Genomic DNA, 19,903 nt, shown 5'->3' with positions numbered 1-19,903 from the left:
TTTCATTTTAACTAGAAATGAATTTTTTTGCCCTAAATTTATGAATTAACCCGACAATCTTAAATTTTAACAAATAGTCTGCAAGTACTTACCTGAAAATTTCATTTGGAGGTGTTCCTAATCTATTGTTGCTCCCGCTCCTACTACCAAACGACCCCTTTTCCTCCCAGCCTATCTGGGATTAACCTATCTGATTCCCATACCCAAAAGACTTCAAAATGGAGGGATTACGACCCCCGTGCCCAAATCTCCAAGAACAATCTGTAGGAATTTACAGGGTAAGTTCCTTAGACAGAACACCAAAAGGACACCGCTCACAACTAGATCGCAGATCAATACACCAGTATTTTGACGTGGTTAAAACCCTCAAAGAGGGAAACAGTCCACGGCCTGAGCCAACGCGGCCACTTCAGGCAATTTATTAATAAAAGAATGAAAATTTACATATGTTTCTCTCATGCACGGATTACCCTACAAATGACCCTCCATGCGCTTTAAATAGAATTCATGGACCAATCGGGTGTCAAGCCACGGATCAAGTGTCGGTAATACCGAGGAGAGAATGAACCGTCGGATCACTACATATCGTGACCGTCGGATTGTAAGTTACAAAATGTACAACGGTAAAGAAACACACTTTACCTAACTCTATACCTAACTCTACACTAGACCAAGTTGTACTTAACTATTTCCTATGTGTCGGAATATCCTAACATCCCCCCTTAAGAACAACTTGGGATAGGATTGAAGAATTTACAAATATGACACAATAGGAGAAGGAAGGAGGCACTAGAGCCTATCCCCCCTTAGTGACAACTTCCTGAACTCTAACCATAAATCGAAGTTTAGTGAACTTCGCCTCTGTGAGAGCCTTTGTGAAGATGTCTGCAACTTGATCATCTGTTGTACAATATTGCACTTCAAGAACATGGTCGTGAATGAGCTTTCTGATGAAGTGCATGTGCAGTTCAATGTGTTTGTTGCGCTGATGTTGGACTGGACCTTTGCAGAGGCTTCAGGCCATCCACATTGGGAAGCAGCTATGAATGAAGAATATCATTCATTATTGGCAAATGATACATGGGATCTTGTTCCTCTACCAAAGGGACGAAAACTTGTCAGATGCAAATGGGTTTACAGAACCAAGTATGGACCAGATGGGAAAGTTGATAAACATAAAGCTCGTCTTGTTGCTAAAGGTTTTTCACAGGTTGAAGGCATTGACTACACCGAAACCTTCTCCCCTGTTGCCAAAATGAACTCTATCCACCTTGTTCTTTCCCTTGCTGCCTCTTTCAAATGGGAAGTCCATCAGATGGATGTTAAATCTGCCTTCTTGCATGGGGACTTGCATGAAGAAATCTATATGGAACAACCCATTGGCTTCATACAAAACAGACTCCAGCCTTGTATGTCGACTTAAGAAATCCCTTTATGGTCTCAAGCAAGCTCCTCGGGCTTGGTATGCCAAAATGGATAGCTTTCTTTTAGAATCTGGCTTTTCTAGGTGTCATTCTGACAATACTGTCTACACCAAGAAAGTGGGCAACTCTCTTATCATCCTTGTTCTTTATGTTGATGATCTTATCCTTACTGGTAGTGATCCCAACCTTATAAACCATGTGAAGTCTAGCCTTAAAAGGAAATTTGAAATGACAGACTTAGGACACTTACACTATTTTCTCGGTCTTCAAGTCTTGCAATCCAAGGAGGGTATTTCCCTTTCCCAGTCCAAGTATGCTTGTGATATTCTACGTCATTTTCACATGGAAGATTGTAAGCCAGCCCCTTCTCCCTTTCAGTCTGGAGTCAAACTTTCAGTCACTTGTACTTCTCCTAAAGTTGATGCTACATTATACCGTCAACTTGTAGGAAAACTCTTGTATCTAACTCATACTCGTCCTGACCTTTCCTTTGCTGTTGGCCTTGTTGCTCGGTTCATGCAAAAGGACACCGCCCACAACCAGATCGCAGATCAATACACCAGTATTTTGACGTGGTTAAAACCCTCAAAGAGGGAAACAGTCCACAGCCTGAGCCAACGCGGCCACTTCAGGCAATTTATTAATAAAAGAATGAAAATTTACATATGTTTCTCTCATGCACGGATTACCCTACAAATGACCCTCCATGCGCTTTAAATAGAATTCATGGACCAATCGGGTGTCAAGCCACGGATCAAGTGTCGGTAATACCGAGGAGAGAATGAACCGTCGGATCACTACATATCGTGACCGTCGGATTGTAAGTTACAAAATGTACAACAGTAAAGAAACACACTTTACCTAACTCTACACTAGACCAAGTTGTACTTAACTATTTCCTATGTGTCGGAATATCCTAACACAATCAGGGCTTAGTCGTCCTCTCTGTCTTTGAATTTCCTCGTATTCCTCCTCTGTCTGAAAAAGACCAAAACAAAACTCCCTCTCCAAAAGAATTTTCTTCCCCCCATCTTCGTGCCCCCTTCTGCCTCTCTATATTCCCTCCTTGGCAGTCAATGCTTCTTTACCAACTGAATCTGTCGCTATCATATATGGTGACACCTCATATCCTTTTGTTAACGTGTTATGAAACTTGCTTATGGTATTGGTAGGTTGACATGTGCGTTTGGTTTATTTTTAGAATTAGTATTTATATATAAATGTCCTTGGCCCATATTATGTATTACATGTTAGTTTAATTTATTTGACATTCTCCTTTATCATTCATTTTCATCCTTTTACTTAAGTTTTTAACATTACCATGAAATGGCTCGGGATGTTTGAGAGTGGTTCCGATCTCATTGGATTTCATATGGAGAAAGTAGAATTTTAGATCTCACTCGAAATCCAGCAGACTTGTCAATTTTTCAAGATTTAAGGATTGGGAGGATTGCAATGTTTCCATTGGATTTTGTCATGTACTAGGGTATGGGACTTGTATTTAACAAAGAGCACCAAGCCCTCTATGTACCTTGATGTTAGTGACATTGGTTGTCGAACTCCTTTTAATTTTTGCAACTACAGTCAAATTCCACCTTGGATAGCTCAAATGACTGAGATGATGATTGCATTAGATTCCTCTTTTCAAGAGGACCAAAATCGACCTAAATATCGCCCAATTTGGTTAAGCGGAAGTTGAGTTATGATCATGTTAAGATCACCCAATTTTCATCCTTTTACTTTAATAATTGCCGCCCTGAAATTCCCTTGTGCTGAGCAGCACAAGTTGAGTTGGCTAAACAGCTCAAGCAAACACCAATTCAGTTTTCCAAATGGAAAAAAGACCCCAGGGCCCATAATGGAGCCCCTCTCTTCTATTTATCCCTGCTTCCCTTCTCTCTCCTTGTGGGCCCTCCCATTCTACCATCCTTTCTTCTCTCTTCCCTCCACATCGAATTTCCTCAAGGGAGTGCGAATTCCCTCCTTGAGGCAGCCCCCACATTCCACCATCCAATTAATTTCTCCCTTCTTTCTAATATTTTGTAGCCTCCCTTCTCTCAATTAAATTGATGTCTCTTCATCCATTTTTCCTAAGTTTTATGCCCAAAAATTTTACCATCACCAAAATTGCAAAAGTTTTGTACGTACTTAGCAAAATTAGTTATTGGGTATATTACATAAACATTGAACCAATAGCAGCTGCAGGATTTACAGAGTGAATATAATCAACGTATATTTTTACTGGGAAAATATTTGGTTCCTTTTCTACTTTATCTCTGCAACTGACTGCAGTAAGCACTATGCCATGTCTGAAATCAGATGCAAGTTGCATACCTTGGTTTTTGTTGCAAGACGGTAGATGTCAGGAACATCAGATTGCTTGTGATGTTTGGGATACGCTACCTGACCATACAGATCATATTTGTCTATGAGTTTGAGTATTGTAGTGAGCACAGCCGCATTGCCGCTAGACATCCCATCTATATCATCTCGATTTCCCATTATTAAAGTCTGCATGACAAACTAACATTCATTAATTACTATAAAAATGGACTAATTGGAAATAGTAAAATGGCCCTCTAATCAGTTTCTTAAGAATCCAAACTGATTTGAGAAGTGACAAAGTCTCACCTAGAAATATGATGCAAACTATAAAGTAACTCAACTGAGACAAAGGTACAAGAGTCCAGACTTTAAAGCAAGGATCAGATGTCATCATTAAATGTGAAACTGCATTTTAGGAAGAACACAATAACATCATAAAACTCACCAGATTTGCAAGCTCCCGCAAAGGGCGGGACTCCCCAAAAGCTTTCACAAGAGTAGTCATGTTCTTTTTTGGATCAGGTCGGGCCAGTGCAAGAATCATAGGCTTTCGGGGGTTTGTAAAGAAACGCATTATCTGTCCAAAGAAAATTACAATTAAATAGTCAGGCTGTGGAAAGGACCTACAAATAAGTACAAAAGTTAATTTATAAAGTAGATTTACTCAAGAATAGCTAACCAGTGTAAAAATACTTGACACATTTGATCATAATTGGACTTCATTTCATCCAAAGAGCTAGGTCAAACACAGTCCAAACCTCAGCCCAAATAGGAGGATCTGGTGGAGCTGATGCATCCCCATTCACATCAATGTCACCATCAGTATCAAAGTTCTCATGCTCAACCACATTGAACTCCATTCCTGGAGGTATTACCTACACAATAAATGAAACCACGACCTTAGATTCAGAAGCATGTACATTGTATACTTAACATAAAAGGGACATTTTTTCATATAATTAACACAGGTATGATAAGGACAAAAGCAAAAAATAACATTTAGAGCTTACCACCATGCGGGGCATGTATCGACCATGTCTGCTTACATTTCTCTTAGCCCTTGTGCGAAGAACACGATCCAGTTTGACATCAAAGCCATCATATAAGCCCCATTGCTCTTCAATCTCCTGCCTTGTACTTGTAATGATCAATTCAGAAGCATCCAAGGATAGTTCCTCTGCCTCTATACGACGCATTATTTTATATGTTGCATTTATTTCATCTATAGATTGCCTGCCTTGCTTCAAAAGTTGTTCAAGCTTGTTTCTTCCCAAGGAGTGTCCAGTAAAGACCATTGGAACATTTAAAGCCCCAGACAAAAGAGAAGCAGCATCTCCTGCATCTGCATAGTGCCCATGAATAACATAAGGCCAAACAGGTTGGCCACCACCAATTTCTTCACCAAGAATCTTGCACATAATTAACACATGACTTAAAGCACCGTCTACAAATTCTTGTATATGTGGCCAGAGCAATTCCTTGCAAATATATTCATCATTGGGACCAAATGGAATACGAACAATATAAGCCCCACTATTTTCTGCCCCTTGTACATAACCATCATTTGTTCCTAAGGTCAGCATCTCTGATCTTTCACCATAGCTTGAGTCTACCTCTGGGGAACAAATTTGTCTTGTAAATAGATCAACTCGATAAACTTCTGGCATAAGAGCTAATGCCCTTGCAAGCTCTACAACATATTTTACCTGTTTAATAAATTAAATAAGTAAAATATTTAAGATTTTAAATAAATATGTACCTTCCAAAATACATTTCAATTAATATTAGAAGGTCCAAGAAGATTGACATCTTTGAAGCTATTTCAGGAATTCCAAAGAAAATCAATATCCAAGAGTATAAATGTATCTTCCTTTGAAATAAAAGCTACAACTGCAAAGAGCAGAGGCTTAAATTTAGGGTACTCTACCTGCCCACCAGTGTCTGAATCACGTCCAAGCTCCATATTGTAACCTCGTACTAGACCATGCAAGCTGCAAAATCTCAACAGTATTCCTTGACATTATAAGAAGAAAATTGCTGAGAAATCCCCTACGTGGCCCCATTAATGTCCCAAGGAACCTAGCCTAAAAGCTGTACATGGTTTCCATGTTGAGAAAATAATTCCTTTGTTTCAAGAGCTAATTTTGTACTTGTATGATCAGATATGATACTAACCATGTTGCTGAAAATTATACTTCATTACAAACATATCATATCTGAGTGCTTTCATCTCTATTTGCAAGTCAAAAGGGTTAAATGTGTCAGAAAACGGGAACTTAGGGAAAAAATTTCATTCCAGATCAAAGTCATTATCTAAAATTTGTTAATTAAATTAAGCGTGACAAATTTCAGAAGAATGGCAACTGTTACATAAAACCTATATCACATCCTAGACAGGTGTTTTCCATCAGAGCTATTACTATGGAAATCTACTCAACAACTCTCTCATCTAATGCAATTAAAAGTGTTGCAGACAACACTGTGTAGTGGACTCGCATATGCTAACACATTGTTACCACTGGTTTGGCATCTTCAGTAACATCTCTCATAAGGACAATGAATTCTCCTGGAAAGATATCTATTACAAATATTAACAACAATAGAAGAAAAGAAGAGAAATATAAACCTAACATGGACAGCAGAGAACCTTCAAAAGAAATAACAGTGCTCACATCTCTGTCAATATTAGGTCAGCAGAGAGCCTCCAAAAGCAACAACACAATACTCACAAATGAGTCAATCATTAACTGCATCTTTGCGACAAGTGTTTTATGTTATACCCCAAACGGCAAAATAGCATAAAACTAGGTCTCCTTGGTACATATAGAAGTCAAGGGGTACAAATACAATAAAAAGGCCTCAGTGACTAAAGATAAAGTCTAGTATATTTACTATTTTTGACCTATAATGAAATTATCTTTTATTGTATTCTCTACGGCTTACCTCTCACGATGAGAGGCATCCCTCATCATAGCTTTTGTTTCTCTTCTTTAGGATTCCCTATTTAGAGATTAGAATGAAGGGGCTTGTATAGGAATTTCACTAATAGAAATGTAATTACTCAATATCCAGGGCTTAACAGTCCCTCCCCTTCAAACAAGTGTTGCCTACAATACTCAATTCGCTATGCATGTTTTTGAAAGAAGAGCTCATTTTCCCATATCACCTCTTCTACTAGTAGGTTCTTCCACTTGATGATGTACTCAATAATTGATTGATCTGTGTTTCAAGAATTGTTTCTAGTTCTAGTATAATTCCCCCTCCCCCTCTATTAATCTCTGGTAAAATAGTCCAAACTAGGATCTTGTTGCAATTATCTTCTTTGATAAAGAAACATGGAAGACAAGATGTACACGTGAAGATGGAAGCAAATCCAATTTGTAAGTTATCGACACCTTATTGATAGCACTTGGCTGCTAATTTATTGTCCCTCTTTTGTAGCTTGAGGGCCATTTGATTGTATGGTTGTAGCCACAAAATACCCAATCCCCCACTTCAAATTCCCTTTCAATACAATGTTGATCTATTTGTCGTTTCATTTTATTTTGTGTTATAACCATGTTGCCCTTCAAGCCCTGGAAACCTCTTCTTGGTGCTCTATGCGATCGTCCATTGCTTGAACCTTTGCTTTCCATCTGAAGGGCGGTGTGATGGATTGAGGATGATAGCCATAAAATTCCATAAATGGGGACATTTTTCATGAGTATGAAAGGACATGTTGTACTACCATTCTACCAAGTGCGACCACTTGAACAATTGTGTTTGTTTATTAGATATAAAGCAATGAAGATACCCTTCCAAACATTGGATTGAGTCTGAGAATGGTAAGAGCGGAGTACCAGGTAGTTTTAAAAACCGGAACCAGTGCCCAGACCGGTCCACCTATCAAACCAGGTTTCAAATCGGAACTAGTCAGATCTCAATTAACCAGCCTTTAAAAAAATACATGAAATAATTAGTTTTTAATGAAAAAAATCTATTTTTAAGATTTAAAACCATGATTCCAAACTAATAGAGATAAAATATGCAAAGTTTGTTCATCTATATACCAGGTAAAAGTGAATATATCAAATTGGCACCAAGTACAATACATATCAGCAACATAATACATAATCAATGAACCTCTAAATGGCCTCTAGAATCCAAAAACAATGTTATAAGCTATGGGGTCACTGGCCTACTACAAGTCTACATATCAGTGATCAGCATGATCACTCCTCATCATGATCAAACTCATCACCACTGCTAGACAAGGGATCATCAACATGAGCTCCATAAATAATTTGGCTCAATGTTTGAGGACTCCTAAAAATCCTCTACAACCTTAGCAGCAGTGGTAGTAGTAGCAATAGAAATAAACATCAAAACTACAAATCACTGATCAACATGATCACTCATGAAACTCATCATTGATTCAGCGCTACTAAAAATGGGATCATCAGCAAGAGATACATAAACATCATCTCGCTCAAAGTCTTCAGAATTGGATTGTTGAACCTTATAATATGATAGAAATTGAAAATTTTTAACATGCCTAACCAGTGATTTTGGTTTCAGTGAAGGGTTCATCTCCTCAGCCTTATAATGTGGTAGAAAAAGCTTAGCATCCCTAACCAATTATTTTCCTTTGAGTGAAGAGTACATTCTTGTTAAAGTCATGGTAGAGGAGTTCAACAATCAATACCACCAACATCAACAAAGTTCAAAAACCAATGCCACCAACATCAAGGTTCTTAAAGGGCTTCATGCTCTTGATCAAACGCCAATCTCATACCCTCATGCATGATAGAATCAAATGGAAACATTGCAAACCCCCAAACCATGAAAAAATCCTGAAAACCATTATGTCCGCTGAATTTTGAGTGAACTCTAAAATTCTAGTTTCTCCATATGAAATCCAATGAGGTCGAAACCACTCTCAAACATCCTAAGTTGTTTCATGGTAATGTTAAAAATTAAAGTAAAAGGATGAAAATGAAAATGAAAAATAAAGGAAATGTCACTTTTACTTTAAGAATTTAACATTACCATTGATTGTTAGTGTTGCTAGGGTTAAATGTGTGAGGCAAATGAGAGGGGAGGCATGATGTTCTTAGAGGGGTTGTTTTTGGAGGGAAACAACCCCAAATTTCCCTCAAAAAGACATCAAAACTCACAAAACTGCATTATGTGGGTTCCGTAGCTGACCTGGCAATAAATCGACCAGTTTACGAGAAAACCAACTAGTTTATGGCCAGTCATACCAAAAAACCGATGTGTTGCTCAGAAAACCGGGGTTTTCAACCGGTTTGATGGCCAGGGCTAATTAACCAGCCGATTTGACTAGTTTTTGGTTCAAACTAGCCGATTTTGAAAACTATGGATCATTACCCTAACAAGAAAATAATTTAGTCCAAAAATTGCCAGTGAAAATTAGATCTCTATTGCTTACAATAATCTTGGAGATTCCATGTAACTTCTGAAGTGTTTCCATGAATGATGCAGCTACTATCCTTGATTTAAGAGGATGAGAAAGCGAGCCAAAATGGGCTTACTTTGTAATTTGATCCACCACTACCATGATGACATTCTTTCCTCTAAACTTTGGTAGACATGTAATAAAATCCATTAAGACCTTATCCCAACACTCACTTGCTATTGCTAATGGTTGTAGAAGACCTGAGGTCTTGATTGTCTCTCCCTTATTCTATTAGAAAACCAAACCTTTAGCCATAATTTTTTGAACATCATTTCAAATATCTTCCCAACATCTTCCCTCATCCTATGCTAACCTTTTAGGAACCCTAAATGTCCTCCTATAGGCTATGAAATCGGATTCGTTGGATTTTCCTCAAGTGTCTGAATCCTACGAATCGGACACGATTTGCCCTAATTCGAATCCTAAATTCAGGACAGGTCGTGTCCTAACGAGACATGCTCAAATCCGGGTCGTGTCCTGTTATGACACTACATGTCCCGAAAACCGGATTCGAATCCAGCGAAAAGGAACCCGCAGGCCCTTAAAAATAGCGCATTCGTATTTTTATTTACCATTTTCTCTCATTCCTATTGCTAACAGTGAGTTGTGGGTTTGTTGTTAGAAGTTTGGAGCAAGGAGCCAAGGGTTTGGAGCACTCGGCAACGAGATTCAAGCACCAGGTAAGTGCATTTCATCTCTATTTTTTTGCATTTGTATTACAATAGTTTGTAGATGCATTTATTTTACAAATTTGTGCATGTTTTGTTTATTTTGTGACAGTATTCATGGCTCAATGAAGGGCAGCAGGTAGGGGGCAAAAGAAGAGGAAGAATGTCCCCATTGAAGATGCTCCTCCTCCCCCAATATCATCAGAGTCTGCTGCAAGTAATGTTGAGGGAAGACTTCCTCCTAAAGGTAACATTGAGAAATATCCCTTGTGGAAATATGTCACAAGAGAGGATGGGCCAAGCACCAAGGGGAAGGGAGGAGGCAATGTGCATTGGAGATGCAACTTTTGCCACAATACTTTCACAAGCACATATTTTCGTGTGAAAGGCCATTTGTTGGCTTTACCAGGTTGTGGAGTTGGAGCTTGTACAGTTGTTCCTTTACAAAAGAGGAAAGAAATGGAAAAAGAGTTCACTGTTGGTATGGCAAATGTGGCTGCAAAATCAAGAAAAACCAAGAATGATGACCCCCTTCCATTTTTGAGGAAAGGCACCACCAAATTTCCATTTGAGAGTTCTATTGGGGGACAAGCAACAAAAAGAAAGGCAATTTCACTTGGTCCAGTGGACAAGATTTTTCAAAAAGAGAAACGGGAAGAGCTTGATCTCACCATTGCCTTCTTTTTCTATCAAAACTTCATATCCTTTAATGTTGCACACTCACCTCTATTTATTGAGATGTGCCGAGCTCTAACTCATGGGTCTCCATCATGGTATGTGCTTCCTGGTTCAGAGAAGCTTAGAACTACATTGTTGATGAAGGCAAAAAAAGAGGTGCAAAAAATGCTTGAGCCTATTAAAGCATCATGGCCAACATCTGGGGTTAGCATTGTTTCTGATGGATGGACAGATCCAGCACGACACCCATTCATCAACTTCATGGTGTCTTCCTTGAATGGTCCAGTGTTCTTGAAAGCAGTGGATACACTTGGAGAATACAAGGATGCACAATTTATAGGTGAATTGTTTATTAAAGTTATTGAAGATGTAGGTGTTGATTCTTGTGTGCAAATCATCACAGATAATGCACCTATTTGCAAGGCTGTTGGCATGATTGTGGAAGCTAAATATCCACAAGTGTTTTGGACACCTTGCATTGTCTATTCATTGAACTTAGCACTGAAATCCATTGCTTCTGATGTGCTTTGGATTGGTAACATTATTGAGGATGCACGACATATCCGTAACTTTGTGCAAAATCATACAAATGCCCTCACTATCTACAAGGAGTACAACAATCTATCATTTTTGAAGATTGTTGATACATGGTTTGCCTCTTCATTCATCATGTTGAAGAGGTTGAGGGAGGTCAAGACCACTCTTGGAGCCATGGTTATTTCTGAGTTTTGGTCTTTTTGGAGAAAGACAGATCAAGTAGCCTCTAAAAGAGTGAAGGACACAATGCCAGATGATGCTTGGTGGAAGAGGGTAGATCTAATTATTCAAATCATGGACCCTATCATTTCTTTGCTTCGATTTGCAGATATAGACAAACCCATCCTAGGAGAGGTTTATGAGAGATGGGATTCCATGATTGAGTCTGTGAGGAGCATTATTCTACAGAGTGAGTGCCCCGAGTATGAGACATCACCAAAGGCCTTATGTGGTACTATACAGGATATTCTTGTCAGCAGATGGGACAAGAATTGCACACCTTTACATTTTTTGGCTCACTCATTGAACCCAAAATACGACAGCCATGAGTGGCTGAATGGTGGACCTTCCCACAAATTCCCTCCTCACATGGATGGTGAAATCTCACGGGAGAGGAAAGATGCATTCATGCGGGTTTTTTAGGATAAAACATTGCTTGATGAGGTGGAGGATGCCTTTGCAGAGTTTTCCAGTGGCACTAGTCGATTTGCAGGATATGATGTGATTAAAGACAAGGGGGCTAAGAAGCCCTATTCTTGGTGGGCAAATCATAGGGCAACAAGCCCTCCTCTACAACAGTTATCCATGACGCTCCTCTCTCAAGTGACTTCATCCTCTTGTTGCGAGAGGAATTGGAGCACATATGGGAATTTGTATAGTGTGAAGAAGAGAAGGCTTGAGCAGTCCACGGCAGAGACAATGGTATATGTGCACACCAACCTTCGTCTTATTTACAGGCAGAGGGAAGAGTGGTTGAAGGGAAAGACAAAGATGTGGGATGTCTTTCCTGATGATATGGGTCTGGACAACAGTGTTGAGTTGGCATCGACCACCATGGATCTCAATGATCCAGTGCTAAAGCCTGTTAGATTTGATGATGGTGATATTGTAGAGGGGTCATCCTCCACACTAGTAGATGCAGAGGCGACTATGGATACAGGGGAGGAGGAGGATGCAGAGGAGAGCAGTGGTGACCATGATGATGAGGACATTGATGCTGATTCTGATGATGACTATGAGGATTGATGACTCATGAGTCATGGGCTACCCACTGCCTTGAGGCTTGTATACCTGTAGTTGTTTTATATTTTCTATTTATAGTTGCCATTGGCATTGCACTACCTATGTAACACATTTTGATTTGATGACTTAATGAGAAAACTACAGCTGTCAATGTCTTTATCTCACTATCTTGTCTTTCTCCTATTGGATCATTGATGAATTGAATATGTATTATGATTTATCATTTATGAATTTAGAATTTATGATTTACGTGACATGTATTTGAATTGTGTATGTACTATGCATGCTATAATGTTACCAACTTATTTTGTAAACCATAAAACTAACATCTAGATGAAGATCTATGTTTGAAATCAATGAATTTGTATCATTAATGAGAATTTGTGTAAGAAATATCTAATTTTTAAGATATATATATATGTATTTAATAAAATAATATATAACAAATCCTATGTGTCCTGTTCCCGGGGGTCAACGTGTCTGAATCCGACACTCGAATCCCTGTATCCTACGAATCCCGAATCCCCGTGTCAGGTTACTTAGCCTATAGGACAACTATGCAATTCCAAAAGGACCCTTTGTTTGAGTTGTGAATTCTTTATATAAATACAGTGAATGTTGATACCACTATGAATTGTTCTTCCACACAAATTTATCTAATGTAGTCAAATCTTGTTGTAGTTATTGTATGATCTTCCATACCTTTTGGTCTTCCTTCCATTTTATCCTTAATTTTTCACCAAATCATATTACAAAGTGCAAAATTGCACAAAGTAAGCCCTTTGCATCTTCTTGTTTCCTTGAAAATGCATCAACCACCACATTTTGTTTTCCTTTATTGTATATAATTTTAAAGTCATAACGTAGCATCTTTGTAGCCCATTTTTGTCACTTTGCTGAAGATAATCGTTGTTACAAGAATTATTTTAGAGTATCAAGATCTATTTCTACCTTAAAGCATCTTCATTTTAGGTGAGGGCAATGTTGCGGGGGAGCCCCCCCCCCCCCCCCGATCCCGCTCCCAATCCGCGATCCGGGCGGGAGCGACTCAGGAGCGGGTCGAAAGCGTGCTCCCGTAAAAAAAATTGTGCTCCCTGCCTATTTCCGGAGCGAAGCAGGGAACGTCGCTCCCGGAGCGATGTGAGCAACCGACGGGAGCAAAACGCGCGGAAAAAAATAAAAATTAAATAAAATTAAAAAATAAAAATAAAATTTGGCGTAATAAAAATTAAAAAAAAAGAAAAAAAAAAAAAAAATTGTGGAAAATTTGTGAGGAAGGGAGGGAGGGAGGGTTAAATAGACCCTCCCTCATTTCATTTCATCATTGTGAGAGTGAGTGAGATTGAGATTAGAGAGGGTGAGAGTGAGGAGCAAGGAGAGAGCAAGGAGCAACGAGCAAGAGAGTGAGAGAGCAAGAGAAAGCAAGGAGCAAGGGGAGATTGGACGCCAAAGAGGTAGGCTCTACAATATTGAATAGAGTGTCTAGCAATTTTTTTAATGTTTATTCCTAAATAAATAAATAAATTTTTCTCTATTTCCCATTCCATTTTTTTAAATTTTGCAGATTCAAAACTTCAAATTTCAAACATCATGGTTATATTTCTTGGCATTTTCTTCTTCTTGGTTCCTTTTTTGGTTATTATGGTGCTAGAAAGTAGAAAAAGGAGGGTTGAAATTGAAAATGAAGAAGGGGATGAAGAAGGGGGACACAGTGTATTTGATGAAAACCCCGGTGAGGAGCTGAAGGAGAGTGAACATGAGTCAGCTCAAAAAACTAAACTAGACCAAACCCCATTGTGGAAATATGTTAACAGGCCTAAAGCAGGGAAAGGGGGTGGAACCACTAAATTTCATTGCTCCCATTGCAACAATAATTACACAGGTTCATACACCCGTGCCAGAAAACACCTCTGCGGGAAAATGGCATGGGATGGAGATAAACAAATAGGAATCAAAACTTATACAGGTGTGTTAGCAGTAGATAGAGCCAAATACATAAGGGAAGAGGAGGAAGCCCAATACAAATCTAAAAAATCAAAGGGTTTCTTTGAACCAAGCTCACAATCACATGCACAAAGAACTCCTTCAGCATCCTCCCAAGGCAGTGGATATGGAGGCACAGGGTCACCAGGTTTAAGGTGTAGAACCATATTAGATTTCCTTGACGAAGGGTGTACGAATGATGTGGATTCAAAAGTTTACAGGTTTCTCTATGCATGTGGGATACCATTCAATGTTCTTCGCTCACCTTATTGGCACGAAATGGTTTCTGCCATAAATTATGCCCCTAAAGGATACAAGAGCCCTGGGTATGACAAGGCAAGAACCATTGGACTTGATCAGGAAAAAGAAAAAATATCACATTCTTTGAATAGGATGACAAGTTCTTGGACTGACCATGGGGTGTCCATTGTATCTGATGGATGGACAAATGTAAAAGGCAAGCCATTGATAAATGTTCTTGCTATGTCTGTTAGTGGTGCCATCTTTCTTTCAGCATATGATTACTCAGACAAGTTCAAGACCGCCATCAACATTGCATAACCATTACTTGAAACAATTGACCGTATTGGGCCATAAAATGTCATCCAAGTCATCACTGATAATGCTCCTAATTGTAAGGCAGCGGGAGCAATTATTGAAGAGAAATACCCCAACATATTTTGGTCTGGGTGTTTGGTTCACACAATGAACCTTTTGATGCATGATATTGTTAAGAACAAAAATGAACAAAACAAATGGATTGGTGATTTGTATAAGAAAGGCAAACAAATGATAAAATTTATTACAAATCATAGCAATACCCATGGCCTTTTCCACAGTCACTCAAGATTGGAGTTGTTGAAGATTGCGAGGACTAGATTTGGTATCTATTACCTCACCTTCAGGCGCCTTTTGAAGATAAGAGAGTCATTGGCTAGCATGGTATCAAGTCCACACTGGCAGGTATTAAAGGAAAGGCTACAAATGCAGCTGACAGGCAAGGTTTTGAACAAGTGGAGGAGGCCACTCTTCATGGTATGTTTTCGGCACGTGTGAGGCAAGTATTGGATTTCACCAAGCCCATTTATTACATGATTCGGTTTGCAAATACAGATAAACCAATGATTGGCGAGGTGTATGAGCAGATGGATACCATGTTGGGGCAAATAAAAGATATTGTTCATAACAATCATCCCAACTTGTACAAACTGATTCACGATTGTGTGTGTATACGGTGGGATAAACTTAATGTTCCACTACATTGCTTGGCATATATCCTTACGCCAAAATACTACTCTACATCTTGGTTGGGCCAACCTGCACTAGGGGGTGGGGTTAGGGCCAAACCCCATATAGATGAAGAGGTATCTACAGGATATTTGCAAGCATTAGAAAAGTTGATACCTGACAGGGAGGAATGTGCTAGTGTGCGTTTTGAAATAGGCAGATACTTCAGTTGCACTAGTTTGTTTGGTACCTTTCATGCAATGGAAGATAGAGACAAATTTGATGCTCTCACATGGTGGGAATCATATGGCGGCCATGGACTTTTGCCCAAATTGGCAAAAAAAGTTCTCTCACAAGTTGTAAATACTTCTTTTGTAGAGAGGTGTTGGAGCACCTATAGCTTCACACATAATGTGAAAAGAAACAGACTCAATGAAAACTAGGCAAAAAGCTTGGTTTATGTGCACTACAACTTGAGGTTGTTGAGTCATTACTGTGATCGGGCTTATGAGGATCCAACGTATAAATTTGGGACAACCACCCAGAGAATGATAATTTGGAGGATGGCACTATGCATCTTGAAGAACTGGAAGCGGAACTTACAAGAAAGGAAGATGAAGCAACAACCATGCCACCTCCACCATCCAGTAGCAATGCTCGAGTTCCGAGGCCTGTTCCTTTGCTGTCGCCGCCTCCATCTACACCCTCATGTGGAGGGCATGTGCCTTCTGGTTCTGGTCGTCGGTCTGTGCGGGAGACTCCTAGAAGACCACCACGACCTGCTCATACATTAGACACTTCTCGTGGCAAGGGCCACATGTAGTAGTAGATAATAGATTTACAGTTTACTTGTCTTTTCTAGTTTCTATTAGTTTTCATAACTGTTGAGTCTTGACTCTTTCATATCATAATGATATTTTTTGTAAACAATATATGACTGTGACAATTTAAGTTTGAAGTTTGAAGTTGGCAATTATAACTCATTGGTAATGATTCTGAATTATGAATATGATGCTTCGTGAAAGTTGTTTCATTTCATTTCATAATTCATTTTATAACATTTCATTTCATGTTAGATATTATTTCTTATAATGGTTAAAGTTTAAACTTTAAACTTAGCTTACAAGTACAACTTTGGTGATCAATGATGATAAATGTTATATATTTAATTTTCAATTTTGAAAGCTTGAAGTTGAGACTTTAAGATTGATGAATCATGATTCACGAGACTCAATATGTTGTATGTTACTAACTTGTGGACGTGGTTGATGAAGATTATAACTTTTAGATGATTGATGTTATATGGTTAATGGTTCAATGATCAATCTATGTTTTTTTATGTTTTTTATATCTAATTCATCATTCTACATGTTTTTGTTGACATATATGTATCAAAATATAAAAAATATAATATATATATATATATATATATATATATATATATATATATAGATATAGATATAGATATATATATATATATATATATAAATTGCTCCGAGATTCGCTCCCAAACCGGGAGCTTTTCAAAATGTTGCTCCCGCTCCCAAGTAACACTGGGTAAGGGCAACATTTCTTAATGTTGAGAAATCAGTAAGCTTGTAGATTAGGGTTGATTTCTCTTTCATGATAATTACTTGTGAGTGTTTGTTGGATTTTTATTAAGTTTATGTTCTTCTTCATCAAGCAATTACCAAAATACATGAAACATGAAGATCACAAAAAGACAAAAGAACACAAAGATGTAGGCTCTCCAAGCCAGGGCTAAAACCCCACAAGGGGAAAATCTAGAAAATTCCTCTTCTTATAGAATCAGATCAAAGTGAGATATCCAAGACCCAAGACCAAGACCAAAATCTCCACAAATGTCCCAAGTTAGCCCTCCTTCAATCCTTCTTCTTGCAGGTCAAAGTAAACACTGGTCAAACATCTGAATTTTGGCCAATCCCTAAAATTTCGGCCTCCCTGAAATCTCGGCCCTATAACAACTGTAGAGAAACTCGCACGTGTGAACAGAAGATGGCAGAAAATTTCGGTTCCTTTTTTCTGACTTCGTGCTCTCTCTTTCCCTTGACTTTTCGCTGAAATTCCTCTTCTTCTTGCACAACAATTGAAGTGATGATGGATGCCAAACGAGGTTGAACTTCCCTTGTATTTATACACTTCCCAAGTGGTCGAATAGGTGCCTCTTCTAGGCCGAGTTTCTCTTGTGGAAGACAAAATTTATTTTTTGACTCTTTTTGACTCAAAACAATTTTTTCTTCTTTTTCTTCCAAGAAGTCCAAATGGGACTTTGACTCAAATACATTCTTTTGACTCAACAATAAATTCTCTGACTCAAATAACCCTACAAGCATGAAGAACATGCTTTGACTAAAAATTAATTTTCTTCTTTTTACTTTTTACAAATTGATACAAGTACATAGATAATTATGAAGACCGAACCTAGTCACATTTCCAACAAAAGGCAACATTTCTTAACTACATGTAGCATTGCTAACATTTCCCTTTCATAAATGGGTTTGACTAAATTCTTTCCTTTAAGTTGGTTTCTTTCAAAGGTAAGGGGCCTTCCTTCTTGCATTATAACACAATTTCTTTACCCATAAAAAAGTATTTACACAATTTTGTTTTAGTTTTGGTAACTTAGTAAATTTAAATGTTGCAAATTCATTTTTTATCAGTTTTTACAGCAAAGAAGTTAATATTGTAAATCGTCCTTCATTTAGATATTTGTAGATAATCCTGGGCAAAACCAACATGTAGGCTTTGTACCTTGGGTTCAAGACACGGTTGGTTTCCTCTTCGATCTGCAAAAGCTCAAACAAAAGGGGCCATTCAACGCAACACTCAACATTGTGGTAGTTGAGAAAATCACACACCAAGGGAAAATTCGCACCTCATCCAAATTGCGTAACTAGGCACAAATTCGACTAATCCAAGGGTTGAATTTGTTGAATGCCAAATCAAGGCTATAGTTATTTCATAAAGGATTGGTCGTTGAGTTTGTTGTTTCCGCCTTGCACACACACCTAAGTTAGTGAGAAAATCCCTTAACCCCACAAGGTGTGGTTGGTGGCAAAATCAATAGATGGGGTTGTCACCTATTCCCAACTCTCCCCATTTAAGCTCTCTCCTAGGCAAGCTAAAGAGGGTGGTCCCTAATGAAAAACTAAGTTAAAAGTGATGTGAGGTTTCTAGGAGATGTTAAAGTCAATTGGATTACCTTAAAATTATGAGCAAGTTCAACAAGTATGATAAGCAATATGAAATGAAATATATTCTCAATAACCATGAACACATAAATCTAAGATGACCATATAAAACCAGTGCCTTCAATATTGCTTCAAAGTAAATAACACTTGCTCTAGAAATGAAATGTTTCAAAGTGAAATACAGGTAACCCTGTCAATCAAATAGATGTTAAAAAAAGATGATATCACTTGCAAGATTTAAAATTGCTCTCAAAGAAATGCTTTCAAAATATAACCATTCAGAATTCTAAAGCATGTAAAGAAGCAATATAAAATAACTTGCAAATGAAACAAGCTAAAACTTCACTTGCAAAATGAAAGATATGGTACTTGCCTAATGAGATATTACAAGATAATCAATTCAAGGCATTTTCATCATGACAAGCATATAATAAATTGCAAGTAAAATAGCTTGAAAAGTAAAGTGAATTAATATGAAATGTGCTTAATTAAGGTTAGATGCAATTATCTTGGTTAATTTTAAACTAAATTCCTATTCTATGTAAGAGATCTTCCTCTTGAACTCTTACCAAAGGGTAAATGTTGATTTGGGGTAGCATCGGATGTGCTCTAGCCACGAAATTTGGTGGAGGGGTTGGGGCACATGAGATCTCCAATACCCAGAAAGAGTTTGGGCAGATTCTAAACAGATCAGGAGATATTAAAATAATTAATATTTTTAATGGAGTCCCTAAGTCTAAACTTAGGGAAAATAAAATATTAATGTGTATTAATATGAATCTATGTTAGAATGGACCAAAAGACATGGATCAAGTGAGATCTAATCTTAGCCATTGATTAGGGACTTAATCTTGGCCGTTGAGATGTCAACAGAAAAAGTATAAGAGGAGGCTTGAGAGGCACCTGGAGAACACACTGAGAGAGACCAATCAATTCAATTTCTAGAGCAGCGTTTGCTGAGAAATTGAACCAATAGTCTGGAGAGCAGTCAAGAGGCAGCAAGTACGGAACAGAGAGATGGGAGATCAGCGCAGAAGAGGCAGACGCAGAGCTAGGGGAAACCACGCAGAGGCAGCAGAGACTACGCAGAGTCAGAAGGGTTTGCGTCATCCACGCAGAAGCTGCAGGAGTGACGCAGAAGCCCAAAGA

The 19,903-nt window shown here is 38.3% G+C and overlaps 1 protein-coding gene across 2 annotated transcripts in view; it reads right to left on the bottom strand.

Annotated features, from left to right (window-relative positions):
• Window positions 1-19,903, bottom strand: part of LOC149141797 (putative sucrose-phosphate synthase 1) — a 335,464-nt gene that overhangs the window by 67,445 nt on the left and 248,116 nt on the right. For both annotated transcript variants that reach the window (XR_016264289.1, XM_089447751.1), the window contains exons 4-8: window positions 5,677-5,740; window positions 4,760-5,455; window positions 4,508-4,624; window positions 4,195-4,326; window positions 3,759-3,935 (exon numbers count right to left, since the gene is read on the bottom strand). Coding sequence is in view for 1 of the 2 variants with exons in the window: in XM_089447751.1 (XP_089303877.1) it covers window positions 3,759-3,935; window positions 4,195-4,326; window positions 4,508-4,624; window positions 4,760-5,455; window positions 5,677-5,740 (1,186 nt within the window). In the remaining variant the exon portion in view is untranslated. The remainder of the gene's footprint in view (window positions 1-3,758; window positions 3,936-4,194; window positions 4,327-4,507; window positions 4,625-4,759; window positions 5,456-5,676; window positions 5,741-19,903) is intronic.

Source organism: Pinus tabuliformis, chromosome X, assembly GCF_031772625.1.
Source record: "Pinus tabuliformis cultivar Carrire ecotype Pingquan chromosome X, CPIR1, whole genome shotgun sequence".
NCBI lineage: Eukaryota > Viridiplantae > Streptophyta > Pinopsida > Pinales > Pinaceae > Pinus > Pinus tabuliformis.
The sequence above is the reverse complement of the archived record's forward strand: the minus strand, read 5'-3'. Positions and strand labels throughout refer to the sequence as shown.